The 22,009-nt window shown below is 47.1% G+C and overlaps 1 protein-coding gene and 1 long non-coding RNA gene across 2 annotated transcripts; one reads left to right on the forward strand and one right to left on the reverse strand.

The window, feature by feature from the left end:
* Positions 1-5,594: 5,594 nt before the first annotated feature.
* Positions 5,595-5,976, reverse strand: LOC117591901. Its single transcript, XR_004574498.1, has 2 exons — positions 5,934-5,976; positions 5,595-5,876 (listed from the first exon to the last, which is right to left on the reverse strand). It is a non-coding gene; the product is annotated as an uncharacterized LOC117591901 (long non-coding RNA).
* A 600-nt stretch (positions 5,977-6,576) lies between these two features.
* On the forward strand, positions 6,577-21,615 carry LOC117592302 (protein patched). Its single transcript, XM_034285971.1, has 6 exons — positions 6,577-7,498; positions 16,888-17,441; positions 17,519-19,472; positions 19,539-19,746; positions 19,813-20,084; positions 20,144-21,615. Exons 1-6 carry the CDS (start codon positions 7,370-7,372, stop codon positions 20,927-20,929), a joined length of 3,903 nt encoding a protein of 1,300 aa, XP_034141862.1. The 5' UTR covers positions 6,577-7,369; the 3' UTR covers positions 20,930-21,615.
* The last annotated feature ends 394 nt before the right edge of the window (positions 21,616-22,009 follow it).

Consider the following 22,009-nt stretch of genomic DNA (forward strand, 5'->3'; position numbering starts at 1 on the left):
CCACAATACATTAAGAAAACTGTCAAAGCTGAATGGGAACTTAAGAGGTTTAACGCGCGCTCCTAACGTTTCTTTCCTTTCTTTTCTATTCTTTTCTACTTTTCCAGTTTCTCGTTTATGTATGTATGTACCTACCGCAGTAGAGAAATTGTATTTGGAGTCGATCAAGTTATTAACTGGAAATTTTGTTTCTCTTTCTCTTTACAGATAGTCTCGTAGTAGAATACTTTTGATAAATTACTTGATCTTATCACAGACTTCCGGCATGCTCAAGCTCATAAATAAAGTCTTCTGCTGGCCAAAAAACAAAACCAAATACAGTGATGGAAAGAAAGAATGGAAAACCAAGAAGAGTCTATGGGCGGGATGGCCCACGCATGACCCCGACTGGGCACTGGACTGGGCTTATCAAGACATCGACGTGTGCGGCCCCTGGCCCCCCGCCCATGGACCAATTAAAATGTAGCCGAGGGCAGCAGGCGGCGGGCTAACAACTCAATACAATGTAAACAAATGATATACGGTCGTAGGGACCCCGACCAGGTCTCTCTCTCTCCCTCTCTCTCTTCCAGTTTCAATTCCAGTTCCATTTTCCCCGAGATTGAAATGTTTTCTACCTTTTCGACCAGAACGACAGCCGCACAGCTGGACGCGACTGCGCTGCACTGCTGCGACTTGGGTTTTCATTGCCTGGCACTACAGCCAGCAGTCGCAGCAAATCAATTTGAAAGAGATTTTCATTTGATTTGAGTCGTTTTTCCCTTCCCTACCCTGCCTCCCGCTTCCACTATCAGCGAGTTCTCTCTGGGTTTTGCTGCCTGAAATGCAATAAAAACGCGGGCTGTGGTTAGGTTTACATTTGACTGGCATTGCTGTGGCGTGGTGTGGTCCAACTCGGAGTCCGACTAGCGATCGTATCTAGCCAGATATGTCGGCCCAAACAAGTTGAGTTGTCAACGCAGCTCCGCAGGCAAGTGAAGTGTCGTTGAGTTATGACGGTCCCGTCCCGGTCCCGATCCCCCGATCCCCCGATCCACGTCTACGTCTTTTTATGACTTTACTGAAACATTTGCCTAATTGATCGCATTAACCAAATGGAAAATGTAGTTTGTACACTGGGCATTTGTAGGTTGATCTCTTGGGTGATCCTTGGCCAATCGGTAAAAGGCAATCCACTGAAGGAAAAACTTGAACTTGAGATATTTCTCTTTTTCCAATTAGCCGAAACTTTCTTAAGCCCAAAGTTAAGCTAACTCCCAATCCAATCATCGGATATTCACCACAATTTGTTGGAAACACACACACAGACACTCGCCGGCGATCCGGCAATTGCCACTCTTATTACTTCACTTGACTTCACACCAATATACATTTATAAATACAGCCAAAGCGTAGGTTGTGGCAGAAGGGGCATGGTGATTGTGATTGGGATTGGGTATTGGGTATTGGGGGAACGAAATACCTTCGAGCCGTAAATAAGCAACTCAATGGGCAGCGAACGCCAGCGCACGTGCCTCATAAACCACCGGGCGAGGTCCAAGCCACAGTCAAAGTCGAAACCGAGCCGAGTCCGAGTCCGAGACGACTCGAGTGGAGTCGAGTGGAGTGGAGGACCACCCAGGTAACGATTTGTGCAGTCATTCCACGAATTCTCGGACCAAGGGGGCGCTTTTGTGGCGAATTCTAGACATATGGCGAGGGGGGGAGTAGGTGTGGGTGTGGGTGTGGGAGGAGCTGGGGTACCATTTCACATTTCACCAGCCTTAAGTATGCTAAGGATGTCGCTGCCTGCGTCATGAGTGTAGGGTCTGTTCCCTGTATCCCCTCACCACCCTCCCCACGCTCTGTGAGCATTGTCAAACTCAAAATTATGCATGCGTCTCCAAAGATATGTAAATTACCTCTCCCTCCATATCGCCATCGAGCCTTGGACCTGGGCCCTCAGTCAAAGCGAAGCACGCCCACACAGTCGCAGTCGCAGTCAAAGTCGGATTGTCATCGTGCCTCCTCGGGTAATCGTAGTCGGGGAAGCGTACGAAATTAATTTGACAGCCAACGCAAAACGCATGCATCGTCAACATTCTTCTGGTACCTACACCCCTTCCCTGCGCCCTCATCTTCTTATATCCACACAACTCCATCGAAAGCGACGTCGACACTCCGACAGACCCAGTGACGGGGTTCCATGCTTATCGCCTTACTTTTATATCTATCTTAAGCTTGTTGTTGCCTTTTCCTCTCTCCGATTTCTGGGGTCTCTCCGCTTCGTTTCGTTTCGATCTCTCTCTCTCTCTCTTTCTCTTATTGTCGTTATCGTCGTTGCAGTCACATTAACACATCCCGACTTGGAAATGGGTTATGCGCTGAGCTTAACTGATGTCAGAGGACTGGGGATTACCAGAGAATTAATGGGTGAGGGATTTGCAGCTGCAATCGCAGAGATTGAGTGAGATCTGAGACCATGTGGGAGGTGTTTATGGGAAAGAAAAGGATCGGATATAGTATGTTAAGGAAAGTTATGATAATTTTTGGCTAAGCTTCATTAAAGGAAGTCCATGCCACAGGGATTAGTTCTATTAATTACAACAACAGAGACCACCCGCCTGGCACTTTCAATTCCATCTGGAATGGACTCCTCGCTGGAAATGTCGTCACGCGTAGGCTTTGCCAAATGATAACCAAAAAGCCATCGATCCCTAGGCATCGCAACCTAAAAAAAAAGGCCCACGAAAACAAAATCCAAAACCCAAGGAGGGCGAGGTATGGAGTGGCCGAGGGAAAAAGAGAGATAGAGAGAGAGCGAGAGATGGAGCGAAACAGAGTTGAAAGCCTGACAGGACCACACAAGAAGCTGGAAAAGCCCACACACAGCGCATCAGGAGGGGGTTGCGGTTGCCATTGCCGGCTGCCAGTTGCCAGTTGCTGTTGGACGGGGCGGTTGATTACATGAACAAACGAACCGAACCGAACCGAAGGCTACCTCGGCACCAGTCCCCAGACCCAGACCCAGTCTCCAGCCACCAGCCAGACCCCAGTCCCAGTCTAAGTCTCCGTCTCAGACCCAACCGCAAAAGCCGACGCCAAGATAACGAGTTAACCAAAACAACAACTACAAAAGCTACAGAAAAAGCAACAAAGAGCAAACCACACACGCCATCCATTCCATCCATCCCCGTGCACATCCCAACGCAGAGGAATTGAGACTTGGGCGATCTGCTGCTGAGGCTGCTGCTGCCGGCCTACGTATTACCGGTGGCAAATAGTAATTATTACATTAAATGCACCGCAATAATGCAGCCCCGCAACACAGCAACAACAAAATCTGCACTCCCCTGAGCTTCCCTCTTCGTGCAGTCAGAAAAGCTTTCTGGGCGAATGCGAATGCAGTTAAACTTTAAGTGGCAGAGCGAGCGATCGTCACCTGGGATGGCAACAGGAAGATAGACCACGCAGAAGAGTAAACACCCAAGAAGGAGGAGGCAGAGATGGAATGAAACCCACCGCGCAATGTAGTAATGTTAATGGCGTTATAGGCCAATGACAAATGCAATTGCATTTGTATAGATGGCTGGTCGGCTGAGGAAGGAGTCCGCTCGACGAGGGACGGGATATCAAGTGGAGGTCTAGGCAACGCTGCACTATAAATTAAGACATTATACGATTAAAAACAAACAGCCTGTCGTTAAAGTCGCAGAAGGAGCGACAGAGAAAGCCGGAGAGTGGAAAGAAGAGATCAGGGTTAGACTCAGGCTCAAGCGTCATAGTAAACAGACGAGACCGATAAAATGAAATCATTCATTCCTAGTCATAAGAACAAAAAGAAAGAGAACATACATACATATGTATGTATGTACATATGTATAATATATAATATACATATATAATATATAATATGTATAATATATATTTTAATGCAATTATGAATGATAAATAATAATCGATCAACCCTGGATCAAAGCTCGCTCCGCAGGCTGTAAAAATATATATCCAAACTACAACTCCAGCCATAAAAACCGACTCTGTCTCCATCTCTGTCTCCTTGGCTCCCTCTCCAACTACAACTCCAAATGAAACGGCAAATGAAGCTCTCAAAGCAAACTCCTCTCAACGTTGGTGGTCCAGTGGCAGCTGCCGCTGCCACACAGGCGCAGCCCACTTTAGGTGTATGTGTGTGGCCCTCTCTCTCTTGCGTTCGTTTTCTCTCTCTCTGGCTCTCCACAGTGGCTATAAGTGAACATTGGGGGATTGGAGCTGCTGCTGCAGGCGATTGAGCGAAAGCAAAACAAAATGCAAGTCATTGAGAGCAAAAACTGAAGAGCGAGCGCTCTCAGCATGTGTGTGAGTGTGTATAAAGATGGCGCAATCTTCAGAGAGTAAAAGAACGCAAGAGAGAGAGAGCAATGGATATGGCTAAAATATGCAAGCCGATGCTGCTACGGCAAAAAAATGCCGCCCATGTCGCCAAAAAGCGCCACACGCAGACCAAATGATAGAGAGCGGGAGCGCGAGAGTACGTTTGATGAGAAACCAAGAGCCAGCCATTCCATTGATGCAACGCTCAGGTGAGTGCGCTGGAGAGAGATGGAACATCAGAGAGAGAGAGAGAGATAGTGGGGCAGGCAGAGGCAACTGCAGCGTGTGCGCTGCCCCTCATCAATGTTGTCTGCTGTTGTTGTTGTTGCCGCTGCTTTGACTCTTTGATTGTAATAGCCCCCCGCTTGGTGGTGGGTCTCCATCCACATTCACATCCCATCTCCGGCCATCACTTCATCTCTCTTTCTTCCTCCTTCGACGGTCCATGACGCTGCAGTTGCATTCGAATTGGAATTCCGAGGCAGATTCGAGCGCCAATTTTTTTGCGGTGGATGTTTTTTGTTGGTGTTGTTTTTGTTATTGTTACTGTTGGAAACCAGCGGGGAAGTCGTGCACTGTGTGGTTATCATTGCGGGGGGAGGAGATGGCAGAAGGGGTACTAGCCGTGTAAAAGATACAGTTTCATTCATAAATTTTAAGACGATGTGCCCTGTGTGTTGTTCGGCTGGTGTTCGAACAAAAAATTTTCAACGGGAAGTGATTCTAAAATGAATTCAATATTTTCATGATAGTTTAATATTTAGTACATTATTATTTTGTAATTTTTGGTGGGATGTTTTTAGTTTTATTATTATTGTTTATTGCTATCGTCCAAAATTAGTATACAAATTACTGCGATAAATTATGGTCCGGTGTGGTCCAAAAACACTCGGACACAGTCGCGATAGGAGAGGGGGATCAGATGATGCAAAAACAAAGCGAATAACAAAAACATCCTGTTTCATTATATAGTATTAAAAGACCATGCAAAAAACAGACAGCGAGGCAAAAAAACAGCAACTGCAAAGCAAAGCTAACAAATTTGCCAGCAGTTCACACAGCCAGCGCCAAAGCCTGCCACGCACGCGCTCCCCACCACTACATAAGCAAAAGTTACAGACAATAAATGCTCCTCTCTGCTGCTCAGCGCCAACGAACGTCGACGCTGAAGGCCGCGGCAACAAACCAGGGGGGGAGGAGAGTTGAGAGATGAAACCCGGTCGCGCGAAGACCACCCACAATGCCGGTCGTTGAGTTTAATGAAGGCAACAACAACAGCAAAAAATGTATTTTTGGGTGGTCCGCTACAACAACAATCAAAAACTTTTGGGTGGTCGTCTCAACCAACAATAGAAATTAGCGAGCAGGCATACTGCCGCCCCTGTGCCGCCCCTCTGCCACCCCTCTGCTTTGCCACTGCTCGGTTTCATCAGTGGGTGCATATGGTATTCTTGATTCGCATGAAATTCCGATTGGATTTATCCATGTCCGACTACTCCAAGTCAGTTCAATGCCTTAAATATCTGTAAAATAAATATCTTAGTAACGAAGTATACATACACAAATGAGCGAACCATTACAATTTTATAAAAAGATGTATTTTAATCGGATCGTCTCTCAACATTCAAACAGTCCATAAACTAAAATAGATGTTCGCTAAATCCCATTCGGTATTAGTCAAGACAAATCTCTCGATCTACCCTCGCACTGTTCATTCTCAAATCAATTTTTTGAAGATATTTGGTATATTTACAGTATGTTTTGGAGAGGAAAGGTATGTTTTGGTATATTTTCGAGGGTCTGCCCGTATATTCTATCGATAATTCCGCGGTCACACTGTCTGAGAGACACTCTCTCAAAACGCTCGGGGCCTCTGAATGTTGCGGAGAAACCCTTATTTTGTAAAAAATCCAATAAAAGAGAGCCATGAAAACTGGTAAATCTTGAGGAGAATTCCTTCCTTAGTCAATTAAAATTATAGTTTTTGTGTTAAGAGCTCTAACTAGCTGGTAATATTAAATGGAAGATCAAAATCTAGGAATAGTGTTTTTAAGTGTGAACGTATATTATTTTTGGTATATTTCTGTGGGACTCTGTGCTCATATTGATCAAGGGTATTTCTGTTTGTAAGCTGGCTTATTTCGCGCACCTTTTATGCGCACGTTCACAATAAGGCAATATTCCCCATTCACGATATGACAACAAAACCAAGCCAGTATGGTTTCTACCGCCACATTGAATCCATTGAATCTATTCGTAAATAAAATGAATAACTTTTTGAACCGAGCGTGAATGAAAATGTCGACCGCGTCGGACACACCAGAAAAATAGTGTAGAATTTGTGAATTCAGAAAAGTACGTTGATATCACCTACAAAAATATGATTAAAAAATAATAATAATAAGTATATTCAACAAACACAAATTTCTTGGCCGCGAAGCAACAAAAACCCGAGAGAGAGAGAGAGAGAGTGAGAGAGCAAGGCAAAGAAAACGAGCTGCAAAGAAAAACGTGAGGCGTCCGTTTGTCGCGTACGCGCTTTGCTTTTCCATGTGTAAATGATGTGTGAAAAATTCATCGAATTTCCCAACAAAATGTGCCCAAATGGCCGGCCGTGAGTGAAGCAAATCCGTAGATAAAACCCGATATTCGATCTAACCAAAATCCGAGTCCAAAAAGACTTGAGCAACGAAGCCAGCAATCACAACAAAACCAAACAACACAAAAGAGAGGCCAGAGATACACAACGCTGCGGAGAGAACAGATAACAAGAGAGCGAGAGAGAGAGAGAGGAGTGTCGACTCGTTTTAGAGGGAATGCAGCGTGCGGTGCAAAATGCAGCCAAACAAATTACTAAAACACACGAAAAATTAATCAAATAAAGAAGCGAAGACAATTCCACAGCACGCACTGTATCTGTCTACACCTCAGGTCGCAGACAGACAGCAGGCACTGTATATCGAAAGCGAGAGAGATTCCCTCACGTTTTAGCGCTAAAACAGCTAAAGATAAAGCCATGGACAGGGACAGCCTACCCCGCGTACCGGACACCCACGGCGACGTAGTCGATGAGAAATTATTCTCGGATCTGTACATAAGGACCAGCTGGGTGGATGCCCAAGTGGCGCTCGATCAAATTGATAAGGTAAGTGGTCAAAATCAACCAAAAACAGCAACAACAATTGAGCCTTTGCCCCATGTAACTTTTGCTTAATGCGGCCATTAAGCCGTGGAGACAGTCTCCAATAAATTTTATTGCCAATATCTCTCGCAATAATTTTTCGTTTCATTTCGCTTTGTTTCGTTTTCGTTTGCCCGGGTCTGCCTCTGGGTCGCCTCTGGTTAATAGAGCTGTCTGTTCCCCAGACAAGTCAGCCTATTAATTACAGTGATTAGCAAAAATCTATGCGAAATATGCTGCCAATCGGCTTATATGCAAATTTGTTATTTTATATTTTTTATGGCTAAAGAGCGTGGAGGAATTAGTTCTATAAAAATACATTTTGTACGCTTTAAAATATGGCATCAAGAAAGAAGGTTTGTTTTCATTATGTTTAAAGCCAATCCTTCTCATGTCAGAGTCAAAATGACTATTTCCTCTGTATGGTCTGCCACACACAGCAGGGCTCAAGATCTGGATTCGGAGGGACAGACATTTCCACAGACAACTTCATTACTTTGGCGCTACTGTGCAGTCGAGTTGGGGTCTGGTCTGACCGTAAAATAAGGAAAGAAACAGAAACTGCAACTGCAGCTAGCGCCAAAAACAGCAAAGATCAGGTCTGTGTGGCAGCAGGAGATCCAAGGGAAAGCAATAGCAACATCAGCAGCAGCAGCAGCAGCCTTCCAAAAAGGCAAAAAGCTTTGGAAACCACAACACGAAAACAAGAAAGGAATTCAAACAAGTGGTCCCGAAGCCTTAATACCCTTTCGAAACGATATCGAAAGTACTTAGATCGAATGCTGCCAATAGCCCTTTAACTGAGGGACTACTGATGATCATTCTAAAGAATATACATACTGTATATAAAGATACGCATCTTTTAGATATGGTTTTCGACCTTCTTTAGTCTCTGCCCTGCAAACATATGCTCAAAATAGGAATACCTTCCGCGAGGGTATAATCATAAACAACAATGCTGTTTGCTTTAATGTGTATGGGTGTGTGTGTGTGTGTGAGCAACCGCAGCCTCAGTCAGCCCCAACATGGGTGGGCGCGGGCTCTGGTCTTCTCAGAGCTCTCCGCGAGAGTCGAATCGTTTCGTACGTGCTGCTGCTGTCTATCCCTCTCTCTCTTTCTTTGTGTCTCACCCCCCGCTGCAGATGCTCTTTCAAATGGAATGCGTTCTTGTTGTAGCATGGCTTTTGTCGGGAATGCTCTCACTTCTGGGCGGCTTGAGTGGAAGGATGCGTGACGTAATGCAGCGCGGGCTTATTAAAAAGCATTATGCGTAAACGGGGAAAGGGTGTGCTACATTCGCTATTCCATCAATTACTGAACCCAAAAAAGAGAACTGTAAACAATCATTGCCAAAAGCAAAAAGCATTTTTGTTTGTTGTTGCGGCTGGTGCAAATGTAGACGGGGCTGTGGCAGGCGAGGCGAGTTGCTTCGATACGGGTGGCCCAAAGGCACAAAGAAATAAAACCGAATGAAAAATTTCACTGACGCACGCGCTTTGTTGTTGCTGCAGCACTTTCCAGTGTCAGTATCCCCCCACCTTTACCGCTGCTTCTCTTTCTTCTACACTCTGGTCATGCCAGAATAAGTTCCCACAAAATTGTACGACCTGAAAGGGTATCTAAAGCTTCGACGCCATCGAGGATAGGCCTGCCTTTCTTGTTACAACTTGATGTCTTCATCATGGTTGTTTCTGGATGTTGCTGGTCTCCGGTTGTTGCTGTTTGCTGCCGCTCCGCGTGGCGTGTCTTGCTCTGTTGTTGTTTTTCTGTTGCCTCTTCTCCATCTACATCTCCTCCTGCAACTGTGCGCTTTCTGACTTCTCTTCGTATCTCAATTATTTCTCGTAAAGTCTCTTGGGGGCACTGCTGTAACGTGGTCCTCTCCTGCCCTAAACTCTTCTGGAAAGTTGCAGCAAACGATCGATCGTGATGGCGCCGTCATCGTCGTCGTCGTAGTCATCGACATCGGGCATCGCGCATCGAGCATCGTCCATGGCGATTTATTTTAATGACTCAATTTAACGAAATATATGAAGACATTAAAATTGTCTAACGAACCGAGCGAACCACACACGTCCAAGCAACAACAACAGCCACAACGCTGTCAAAGTGCGTTTGCTTTTTTTTTTTTTTTTTTTGGGGACTATGCAAATTACTCAACGTGACTATTATTATTATTTTTATTTATTTTATCCTTTTTTTTGCGCTACTGGGAGGTCTTTTGCTGGCTGGCTGGCGGACTTTGAAGAGGGGATGACGTTGCGCCCACATGATCTGAATGCCAAATGAAGCCGAGCATAAAGAAATATGCTCTACTCTATCCAAAGGCCGTCACAACTTGGGAATCAATTTTGTCAGCTTTTTGTTGTTCATTAATCAATTTATACATAATATGTGATGAGGCGGAGAAATCCAAAGTTTTCCCTACATTGAAAAGCTCTCTGCAATTCCGTTTATAAAGATATGTATTTGTCAGGTGTCTCAAAAAAACCTCCGGACAAACCCAAACTGAATTCAAATTTAAAGGCAATGCCGCACTATCGATGCAGGCCATGTACGCCGTCGATCAGCGAGGATTGAGCTCGTTGTATTGTATCTATGAGATACGTATAAATTCATGAATGAAATCGCTTGTCGCGGCTCCTCTGCCCACCCTCTTTCTTCGGTTTGCTGTGCCAATTGTAAAGCAAACACACACTCACACCAAGAGGGAGCAAGAGGGAGAGAGAGATACTCAGATACACACTTTGCACAGGAAGTTGGGAAACATTGGCGGCATTTTGAAGAAGTCTTCACGTTGCTGCCGCTGCTGGCAGTAGGCAATAAATTTGTTTAGTCATGCCGCGATATCCATCGCTGTCCACTGCACTGTCCATTGCCCCCTTCCATCCGGCGCACTCTTTTCACAACTGCCCATGAAAAACAAACACAAACACAAATATTTGTGGCATCCACACACACACAATGGGCAAACATTTCTCAAATTGACATGGCCAAAACGAGAAAAAACCAAAGTTGAACGAAGAAGACCACAACCAGTAGCTCAGTTACACAAACTTTGAAATTGTCATTCAGGCAGAGGATCCTAATGGATTGGACAAACATCCAAGATGTGGGGAATATAACGTAAGAAATATGGTGGGAGAAGACATTTGTTTACTTGCTACATGGGGCATACAGAGCTTAAATAAATTCCTTATTCGAAGGATACAGATATTTCTGTATCTTCCAACCTCACCCAAAGCACCATGTGGGTAAAACAAATATTAAATCAAGACCTCAACCTCTACTACAGCCACCGATAACGTTTTCTATTGACTTTCAGAGACCGTAAGTCAAATATTATAATTTCCAGATCGTTATCTCATAGATAAGATCTCGAGCGTGGGGAAGGTGTAAGGCAAATAAATCATTGTCACACTTTCGATCAATATTTGTTAGGTGATATTTTCATGGAGGAGATATCATGGGGCGACCTCCAATAGACAGGAGTAGAACTAGGATAATATGAAATACAAAATATGCCAAATGACAAAGAGTACAAGTACATGTAAGGCATGCCAGAAAAGATCAAAGGGAGTAAACCGAAAGCAAAAGCGAGGGTGAGTCGGGATCTCAAGTGGAGTGTGGAGTGGAGAGTAATCCTTGGGCAAACTCGCTCGAGGAGTGACACACTGTGATAGCGAGAGAGAGAGAGAGAGAGAGAGAAATGGATGGATGGATGGAGAGATACCTGCATAAATTGCCATTCCCCTTCAGCAGGGGTGGAATAGATTCATCGATGCTTCGTTCGCTTCCCAGAAGGCTCCGACAAAAATGTCGATGAAGATATCTCACGCCTACAAGCATTTCCGGCTTACGGTTACTCCATGAGTGGGTAAACACGAGAGAGGGACGGCCCCGGGCCGGGCCGGTATACTGCGATAGAGATGCCGATATAGAAGCGACACAGGGAGGAAGTGCTTAACAAGTTAACGGTAATTCGACATGCTGGGCGTGTTGAAAGCAAAACAACATAAGGACCGTGGAAATGGAAGTGTACGCCTAGAAACGGTCTTCTTCCAAGAAATACATATGTATTCTCCTTACGAATTTTCCTTACACGAACAGAACATGACTCTGGGACATTCTAATCTCAAAATGTGGGGTATCTGAAAAGGGTTTTTTCCATGTAAACACGGGAAGTTATGGGGATTCTTATTTGATAAAGAAACTTATTTTTGAAACTATTTAAATAAGACTTAGTCGAATTTCAAAGGTCGTCTTAGTCATAATGTTCCTTCATTCATAAATACCAACGCTCTGTATTGCTCCCTCTCTCTCTACGTAATCCCATGGCCCATTATCGATCCTGGTTGTCCCGCCTTTAATACCACAAACACAGAGCAGTACCCAATGGCCCACATCACACCCACATGGGTATCGGATCCAAACGATTGACAGCTTCATCAAGTGATTCGTGGCCACCGAAACACACACACACACACACACACACACACTTCTCTATAGAGATGTTCGTGTGCGTGGCATCCGCAGCAGCTGGCGAGGGGACTGAAACACTCGAAATAAAAACGAAAAAAAACGATACGTACTCGGCCACAGTTTGGTCTTCATTAGGGCCAGGTTCGTGCAGGCCAAAGGCAAAGCCAAAGGTGTGCTCCCAACAGAGGGGGGGTGGGGCTCGGAGTGGCCGCACATAAAACTGTTATTGTCTTCATCAGTCGTCTTTCTGCCGGGCCCACACGAACGAGAAACGAACGTAGCAAGACATAACAGCAACAACAAAAGAGAGAAGAAAAATCAGAAGAATTATGAAGACATTAACTCGACCACACAGCACGCGGCCCGGTCCGACCCGGTCCAAGCCGAATAAAGAGACAAGACGAAACGAGGAGAGAAGAGAAGAGACGAACCGATCCGACCGAACCTTATGACCAAGAGTAACAACGAAAAAAGGTACACAAAAAGGTACAAGAAGAAGCAGACGAGACACACAGTGACACTGGCCAGGGAGAGACAGGCAGACACAGAGAATGCGAGAGAGCGAGCGAGTGAATGGAAGAGAGGGGGCCCGAATACCGGAAAGAAACATTCAAGCAATAATCACGGAATTCACTAAAAAAGCAGTTAACGGACAGACAGAGCGGTCCGGACAACAACGAAGACTCCACTCGGACGACTCGTCTCGGGTCGGCGCAGAGTACGAGTAGTGCGTGTGTGTGTACCTGCGACGACAGCGAGGACGGATGAATCGGCCAGGTAGGCCGAAAAGGTAGCCCCGGGGTTGTTGTGTTTTCGATGTTCGTCTGAAAATAATCAAGAAAATAAAATTGTTCCTGCAACTTGTTGGGCAGGTGGAAATTATTTCCATATAATATTGAAATTTGAGTGGCGTTACTTCTTCGAGAGACTGTAGCAAGAGAGCTTTTGCATGAGCTCTCTTCAGGCGCAACAGCTGCGGGTGCGGTCACTCGCTATCCCTGTTTCTCCTTTGCACCTGGCACTGCTGGCTGGAGCTATGTACATAACTGTAAAAATTCAGCCTCGGCTTACCTCTCACCTCGGCTCACTGGCTGTCTCTCTCTTCCCCTGATCTGAAAAAGGCACTGCTCCAATGACCTTCAAACCTTTTTTAACGATTCCATTTTATGGGCATGCAAATTTTTGGTCTCGGTCTAAAAAAAAGCAAAATCGAAAAACCTGAAGAAGAGCATGAAATGGGAATAAATTCGGCAAACAGCTTGCTAGTCACGTTTTGGGGGCGCCATAAATCGGCGGCAGGCGATAATTTGCATTCAACGGTTTCTCATTTAGTTGTGCATCTCTTTTAATTGCTGCAAATTCAATTTACTTTCCGGCAGTCGAAGAGAAAATAAGACGGTCAAAGTCCATTTTGTAGTTGCCGTTTGGCTGGCTACTCTCCAAGGGAGAGTAGGGAAGCGGAGACTGGAATAGTGTAAATATATACCCCTCACAGATCTGTTTCAAGTTCCCTCCAATACCCACCAACCCATTTAAAATAGACATTAAACCGTCTTCCCAGTGACGCAGTTTCCATTTCTTCTCCCATTCCGTTTGACAGCTGCCGCAGCTGTGTGAATGGCATGTGAAAATAAAAGCACAGAGCTCCATTTAAATGCCAAAGGAAAGAGATAAAAAAAACACAGATACTAAAGAGAAAAAACCATAAGATATACAGAGACATAAGAGGAGAAGATCGGAAATGTATGGGATGGGGCAATGTCGGGGATTTCGTATTCCAAAACGTTATCAAGTGGCATATAACTTTTATGGTAGCTACAAGTTTTATGGCACACGCTTACGTGAGCAACATGGGAAAGCTGTGCAGTGTGCTGGGCTGGGGGGCATGACACACACAGACAATGGATTCCATAAATAGAGCAGATCCGATCCAACCATCCTTTTGTCAGCTATCAAAAGCTGCGCTCCCGCTAAAAAGCAGGTGCGGACTACAATGTTTCCCTGTAATTTCTTTCCTTTCTTCGGACAAACTGTAGCCCATAAATTTTGCTCGGCAATGGCAGATACATATTTGGCTCTATAGAGGCTCTATAGAGACATTCAGTCACTATTCATATTCATATTCATTGCCTTTTGCCTTTGGGTGGTCTGCCATATTGAATTTCATTTTATGCTAAAAACTGTTTGTTGTATCTTTTTGCTGTTTTGCATTCGATTTTTATTGCGGCATAACTGGGTGCGCTCATATTTTATGGCTTGACGCGCCATATCCCGGTCAAGTGGTTTTTCGATTTCCAAAAGGCATGGAAAAGTTTTTTGTGTTCATATTTGTGGAGTGGCTCCCTCCCGAACCGGGACCGTGTAATTAAGTAGTCAAACTCTGTGGGGGGCCGCCCGGCACAGCCCAGGGGAAATTTGATTTTATGGCGGATGATGTGTCGGTTCTTTTGATTGATTGATGCCTGATTGAAAATTGTTATTAAAGGGGAATATATAATTATGTTTTTTGTTTTTAGATGTTTAATATAACCTAAAAAGAGGCATCAATAAATAACCCAGAAACCATCTTTATTCTTTCTTCCCAAGTGGTACCATTCTTCTGTACTTGCACCTGCCATTGCATTTAGCTCTCTACTTCCATCTCTGTTTCTCCTTCTGAGCGATTCGTCATGGGATCCGAGGTCTAAGCTCGTCTGGGGTCTTAGTCCAGCGGGATTAAGAAGGCAGGCTCCTGCCTGGAGGCGAGGCTAGTTTCTAATGAAGACGTTTCCAGGAGAGAGAGAGAGCACCAGAAAGGAACGGTTTCAGGAAAAAGGCCTGGTCATAAATCAATTTGTGACACATTTCCTCACAACGAGCCTTAGGCAGCCTCGGGGGGTGTGTGCCGTAGGGAAAAAACAGCAACAACAAGATTGATGACATGGTCACATGCACACACGCGCACACACACACACAGTGCATGCAACATGTTGAGCATCATATTACAGATACGGAGCGAGGGAGAGGCAGGAATGAGAGAGGACTGAGTGACAAGCGTTAACAGTAAGCGACCAGGCTGATGGCTCAATAATCGCACAGTTTGAGGCGCACTGGAATACCTGGCCAAATCTAGATTGCGTTTATTTTTAGCTATGGCTGCCCCCTCGGGGCCCACTGCCTCTGCAGAAATGGTTTGCCTCCCCCTCTGTAGGGGCGGCAGATTGAGAGAGGGAACAATTCCAAGAATACTATGCCTCTTGCCTGCTTTTGTTTTCCTCACGCTCTTGCACCTAAGCAGCAGCTGTATTAAAAGGGAGCGGCGAGGAGCATACAACATTATTATGTTATGGAAAATTTCCACGAACAGGTCGCCACAGGCGGCGCACAGGCAGCCTCAGAGTGTCTCAAAGGGGACTCGCCGCCAATGACTTAATTAATGGCGACAAAATCGAACGCGCAGCGTTTGATGTGCTCTCTCTTTGCGTTTACCTTCTCGCTCCCTCTCTCTTTGCGGAAGTGCAGCGTACTCTCTTGCATAAACAAACAGCAGCAGGAGCAGTGGCGTCGACGGCAGGAAGTGCAGCCTATCCCACTCCAACTTCCACTCTGTCAGAGAGGATAGAGCGGGAGAGAGAGAAGCAAACAAAGACATTAAGCGTGGATTATTTATGTGGTACTCCCGCTCTATCTTAACGGTAGTCATAAAATGCTCAAAGACCCAACAACAAAGGCACTCCGTGATGGCTCCTTCCCACTGTCCACCTCTGCAGCCACTCCCGATCTTAACTCATCTTTTGTATACTCTTGCAGAGAGTGATATCCTCTCCGTCTGGTGGCTCTCTCTGCTTCTTTCGAACTAGCATTACAGCAATCGGTAATCATAAGGGCATTTAAAGCTTCGTCTCTCTATGTTCTTTTTGGTTTTTTTTTGTTTGTTGCTTTTTACCAACAACCTGACTTTACTTCCACTGGGTTCTGGCTGGAGAAAAATCTTTGAAAAGCGATCAAAGAAGAGAGCTAAACTTCGAGAACTTTCGAGTTTGTTTCGGTCTCGTTTTGTGTGGAATGCGTTCCGTTCTGTTCTGTTCCTGCTGTGGGTGCGCCTTTGCGGGTACAGTGGGTCTGGATAGATTTACTTGAGTGGAATTTATACACGTTTATGTTCTCGTTTTAATTAAATTGGCAGAGATGTGGAATCAATATAGAATTTAGTTGCCCATATCACTCAACACAACGCTATCAATAATATTGGAATCACCTTAAGATTTCAATCTAAAGAATGTTTCCATGCAGTTTTTATCAGCCTTGACCCACTGTTTTTATGATTGTTTGACTCAAACTTCGATTGAGACGTTAGCGTTAGCGCGCGCCTCATTATTATTTTTTTTGGGAACGGTGGGCACAATTTTCGTGCAGGCGCTGCAACAGGCACGAAATTAGCGGAGAAAGGAGGGGAAAGGAAAGCCAGAAAGCCAGGCCCCTAGCTGATCGATCCAATTGCCCAAGCAGGCGATTATAGGTTCGCTTCTTTTTTTCGGCCTGGCAACGTCGTCGGCGACAGCGGCGTCTTGTGTTGTTTTTGTATGTCTGCGGCTGGATATTGGGTTGGGCCCGCCGGGTCCGCTGGAATTGGGAATGGGAATGATGATGATGATGATGATGGTTTCATCGGGACTGCTTGGCGGCTGCTCTGCTCCCTCTGTGGTCGGTTCTCGCAGATGCGATGCCACGAGAAACACACAAATAAATTATATGGCTGCGTCGGGCCACACGCTGTTTCGTTATAATTTTAATGCGTTATTTATGGCATCCACCGAAAGGGAAACGAAATCGACAAGATCCATGGAAACTAATTCCGTTCTCTCTCTCTCTCTCTCTCTCGCTCGTTGCAGGGTAAAGCGCGTGGCAGCCGGACGGCCATCTATCTGCGTTCAGTATTCCAGTCCCACCTCGAAACGCTCGGCAGCTCCGTGCAGAAGCATGCCGGCAAGGTGCTATTCGTGGCCATCCTGGTGCTGAGCACCTTCTGTGTGGGCCTGAAGAGCGCCCAGATCCACTCTAAGGTGCACCAGCTTTGGATACAGGAGGGCGGCCGCCTCGAGTCGGAGCTGGCGTACACACAAAAGACCATCGGCGAGGACGAGTCCTCCACGCATCAGCTGCTCATCCAGACGGCCCACGATCCGAATGTCTCGGTGTTGCATCCGCAGGCGCTGCTCTCCCACCTCGAGGTGCTGGTCAAGGCCACCGCCGTCAAGATCCACATGTACGACGCCGAGTGGGGACTGCGCGACATGTGCAACTCCCCGACCACGCCCACTTTCGAGGGACACTACTACATCGAGCAGATACTGAAGCATTTGATACCGTGCTCGATCATCACGCCTTTGGATTGCTTCTGGGAGGGCAGCCAGCTGCTGGGACCAGAGTTTCCCGTGAACATTCCGTGAGTAATCCTTAGAAATAGTTTCCAGTATTTCCAGTTGTCTAATCTTACGTTTCGACATTCCATGCGCCTGGCAGTGGCCTTAATCAACGCCTCATGTGGAGCACCCTGAACCCCGCGTCGGTGATGCAGTTCATGAAGCAGCAGATGTCCGACCAGAAGATCAGCTTTGACTTCGAGACCGTGGAGCAGTATTTGAAGCGGGCGGCCATCGGCAGCGGATACATGGAGAAGCCCTGCCTCAATCCGCTGAATCCCAACTGCCCGGAGACGGCACCGAACAAGAATAGCACCACGCCGCCGGATGTGGGGGCCATACTGTCGGGCGGCTGCTACGGCTATGCGGCCAAGCACATGCACTGGCCGGAGCAGCTGATTGTGGGCGGCGCACAGCGGAATCGCAGTGGACACCTGAAGAAGGCTCAGGCCCTGCAAACGGTGGTGCAGCTGATGACCGAGAAGGAGATGTACGACCAGTGGGAGGACAACTACAAGGTGCACCACATCGGCTGGACCCAAGAGAAGGCCGCCGAAGTGCTGAATGCCTGGCAGCGTAACTTTTCCCGCGAAGTGGAGCTCCTGCTGCGCAAGCAGTCTCGCATTTCCGCCAACTATGACATCTACGTTTTCAGCTCGGCCGCCCTTGACGACATTCTGGCCAAATTCTCGCACCCGAGTGCCCTAAGCATCGTCATTGGAGTAGCTGTCACCGTTCTCTACGCATTTTGCACGCTTCTCCGGTGGCGTGATCCCGTCCGGGGCCAGAGCAGCGTGGGTGTCGCTGGTGTGCTGCTCATGTGCTTCAGCACCGCAGCTGGCTTGGGTCTGTGTGCCCTGATGGGGATCGTCTTCAATGCGGCCAGCACTCAGGTGGTGCCATTCCTGGCCCTGGGCCTGGGCGTGGATCACATCTTCATGCTGACGGCTGCCTATGCGGAGAGCAATCGCAAAGAGCAGACCAAGCTGATCCTGAAGAAGGTCGGACCAAGCATCCTTTTCAGCGCCTGCAGCACGGCCGGCTCCTTCTTCGCGGCAGCCTTCATTCCGGTGCCGGCGCTAAAGGTGTTCTGCCTGCAGGCAGCCATCGTGATGTGCTTCAATCTGGCGGCTGCTCTGCTGGTCTTTCCGGCCATGATTTCGCTCGATCTGCGACGGCGCACTGCCGGCCGGGCGGACATCTTCTGCTGCTGCTTTCCCGTGTGGAAGGAGCAGCCCAAGGTCATGCCGATGAACAACAACAATAGCCTGCGGGGAGCGCGTCACGTGAAGAATTGTAACAACAGCCGCGTGGGTCTCCCTCCGCCGCCACCATCCCAAAATCCTCTACTGGAGCAGCACGGCGGCGGCGCAACGCCTGGCAGCATCAGCAGCAGCAGCAAGAGCAGCTCCCTGCCGTCGTTTTCCCTGTCCAGCTTTGCCTTCGACTACTACACACCCTTCCTGATGCGCAGCTGGGTGAAGTTTCTGGCCGTTATGGGCTTCCTGGTGGCGCTGATCTTCAGTCTGTACGCCTCCACCAAGCTGCAGGATGGCCTCGACATCATTGACCTGGTGCCGAAGCACAGCAACGAGCACAAGTTCCTGGACGCGCAGACGCGCCTCTTCGGATTCTACAGCATGTACGCGGTGACGCAGGGCAACTTCGAGTATCCCACGCAGCAGCAGCTGCTGAGGGACTACCATGACGCCTTCGTCCGGGTGCCGCATGTCATCAAGAATGATAATGGAGGCCTGCCCGACTTCTGGCTGCTGCTGTTCCGCGACTGGCTGAAAAATCTGCAGCGCATCTTCGACGATGAGATTCGGGATGGGCGGCTGAACAAGGAGGTGTGGTACCCGAATGCCAGCAGCGATGCCATCCTGGCCTACAAGCTGATCGTGCAGACGGGCCATGTGGACAATCCGGTGGACAAGGAGCTGGTGAAGACGAATCGGCTGGTCTTCAGCGATGGCATCATCAATCCAAAGGCCTTCTACAACTATCTCTCTGCCTGGGCCACCAACGATGTCTTTGCCTATGGTGCATCCCAGGTACGTCCTTTTAACACCTTTTCTACACCCAAAAGCTAACTCTTTTTGTGTTTTTTGTTTTTGCAGGGCAAACTGTATCCAGAACCGCGTCAGTATTATCATGCGCCCAACGAGTATGACCTGAAGATACCCAAGAGCCTGCCACTGGTCTATGCACAGATGCCCTTCTATCTGCACGGCCTCACGGACACCTCACAGATCAAGACCCTGATCGGCCACATACGCGACCTGAGTGTCAAGTTCGAGGGCTTTGGACTGCCCAACTATCCTTCCGGTAGGTCCAAAACCATCAAGAAATGTATTCTCCAAAGCTAACCCAATCTCTCTGCTGCATCCTCAGGCATTCCCTTCATTTTCTGGGAGCAGTACATGACATTGCGCTCCTCGCTGGCCATGATTCTGGCGTGTGTTTTGCTGGCTGCCTTGGTGCTCGTCTCGCTGCTGCTGCTGTCCGTTTGGGCCGCCGTGCTGGTGATACTCAGTGTTTTGGCCTCGCTGGCACAGATCTTTGGGGCCATGACCTTGCTGGGCATAAAGCTGTCGGCCATACCCGCAGTCATACTAATACTGAGCGTGGGCATGATGCTCTGCTTCAATGTGCACATATCCCTGGTGAGTCCTCAATCTGCCCAATGGCTGCAAACAATATCTAACCTTTGATCTCTCCTCAGGGCTTTATGACATCGGTGGGCAATCGTCAGCGCCGCGTCCATCTGGCCATGCAACTGTCATTGGGTCCGCTGGTGCATGGAATGCTCACCTCTGGGGTGGCAGTTTTCATGCTCTCCACATCGCCCTTCGAGTTTGTCATCCGCCACTTCTGCTTCCTGCTGATTGTGGTGCTTTGTGTGGGGGCATGCAACAGCCTGGTGGTCTTCCCCATTCTGCTGAGCATGCTGGGGCCGGAGGCGGAGCTGGTGCCACTGGAACATCCCGATAGGATATCCACGCCCTCGCCCCTGCCCATGCGCAGCAGCAAGCGCTCGAACAAGTCGTTCAGTGGGAACGGCTCGCGTTCGTCGTCGCGCAACAACTGCCAGAAGGCGCACCACTACCACAAAGACGTCAACATCAACGATCCCTCGCTGACGACCATCACGGAGGAGCCGCAGTCCTGGAAGTCCAGCAACTCCTCCATCCAGATGCACAACGACTGGAGTGCACCAGCACCGCCGCCGCCGACACAGACAACGAACAACTTCAACAACATAAACTATCAGCACGGCGGGGGATCACGCCCCGCCTCGTATGGAGCACCGCCACCCGCGTACCACAAGGCCGCACAGCAACAGCAGCAGTATCCACCAGAACTGCAGAGCATCGTTGTGCAGCCGGAGGTGACGGTGGAGACGACGCACTCGGACAGCAACACCACCAAGGTGACGGCAACGGCCAACATTAAGGTGGAGCTGGTCACGCCCGGGCGGGCGGTGCGCAGCTATAACTTTACGAGTTAGCACTAGTTCCTGTAGCCATTAGCCACTATCTCTAACTGTAGCTTAAGCTTTAACTCTAACTTTATCTGTATAATCGAGATATGTCTATATATATATATATGTGTATATGCTTATGTGTATATGTGTATGCATGTTAGTTAATTTCCGCGCGCATCTATATGTAGCAGCTGCTATGCCCCACAACCCCACGTTCCCCTACTTCTAATCCTACTCCTACTATCTGTCACCATCCTCGCCCTACCCTGAACTCCTTCCCATCCCATCCCTCTGCCTAGCAGCTTTGTATGTATGTATTTAGCTCTTAAGGCATTTCTTATACATAGAGATACATATTTATTATAACACACACACACACACACACACAAGCACACACTGTACTTACACACCAACACAATTAAAAGCGATATTCACGACACCACCCTCCCCCACCCCACCACTCCGCACGACACACAAAGCAAACAAACAAACTAGTAATTTATAGTCTTTAATTTAGTTTAAATATGTACATACGACAAACGAAAAAAAACCACAAGGACTTGAACCAAAATAGTATCGCTTATATGGAAACGAAAGAAACAAAAAATTACTATTACTGAATCGAGCAACAACAATTACAAGCAAAATAAAACAACAAAAACTCCAAAAAAAGCCCATCCCCCGTAACGGTACTTACAACCAAAATAAAATGAAAATATAAATAATTGAAAAACATAAAAGAGATTAATGGAAATTAATGAGAATGCGACTGGAAGCGAATCATTGTAAACGCGGCATTTAACCATGTACATTTGTTGCCCAAAGACGGATTGACTTTCTTTTAAATAAAATATACAGTTTTTTAAAAGCGAAACGATTCTTTTGCAGCAATTTGGCGGTTATTTAAGTGTTGGTCAATTTAGCGAACAAGAAGTTGATTTTTTTAGTTGAACCCTCTCTAGCTAACACACCATGCTCCTCTCTTAGATAGTATCGGATGTGCGATGTTCTTAATTCGATATAATTTAGCTGCTTGCATTTTGAAGTCCGTTAGGACTTTATTTGCGTGTTTTTTTGTATTTAATTCCCTGTATTAGATACGCA

The sequence above is a fragment of the Drosophila guanche genome, unplaced genomic scaffold, assembly GCF_900245975.1.
Source record: "Drosophila guanche unplaced genomic scaffold, DGUA_6, whole genome shotgun sequence".
In the NCBI taxonomy this organism is placed as follows: domain Eukaryota; kingdom Metazoa; phylum Arthropoda; class Insecta; order Diptera; family Drosophilidae; genus Drosophila; species Drosophila guanche.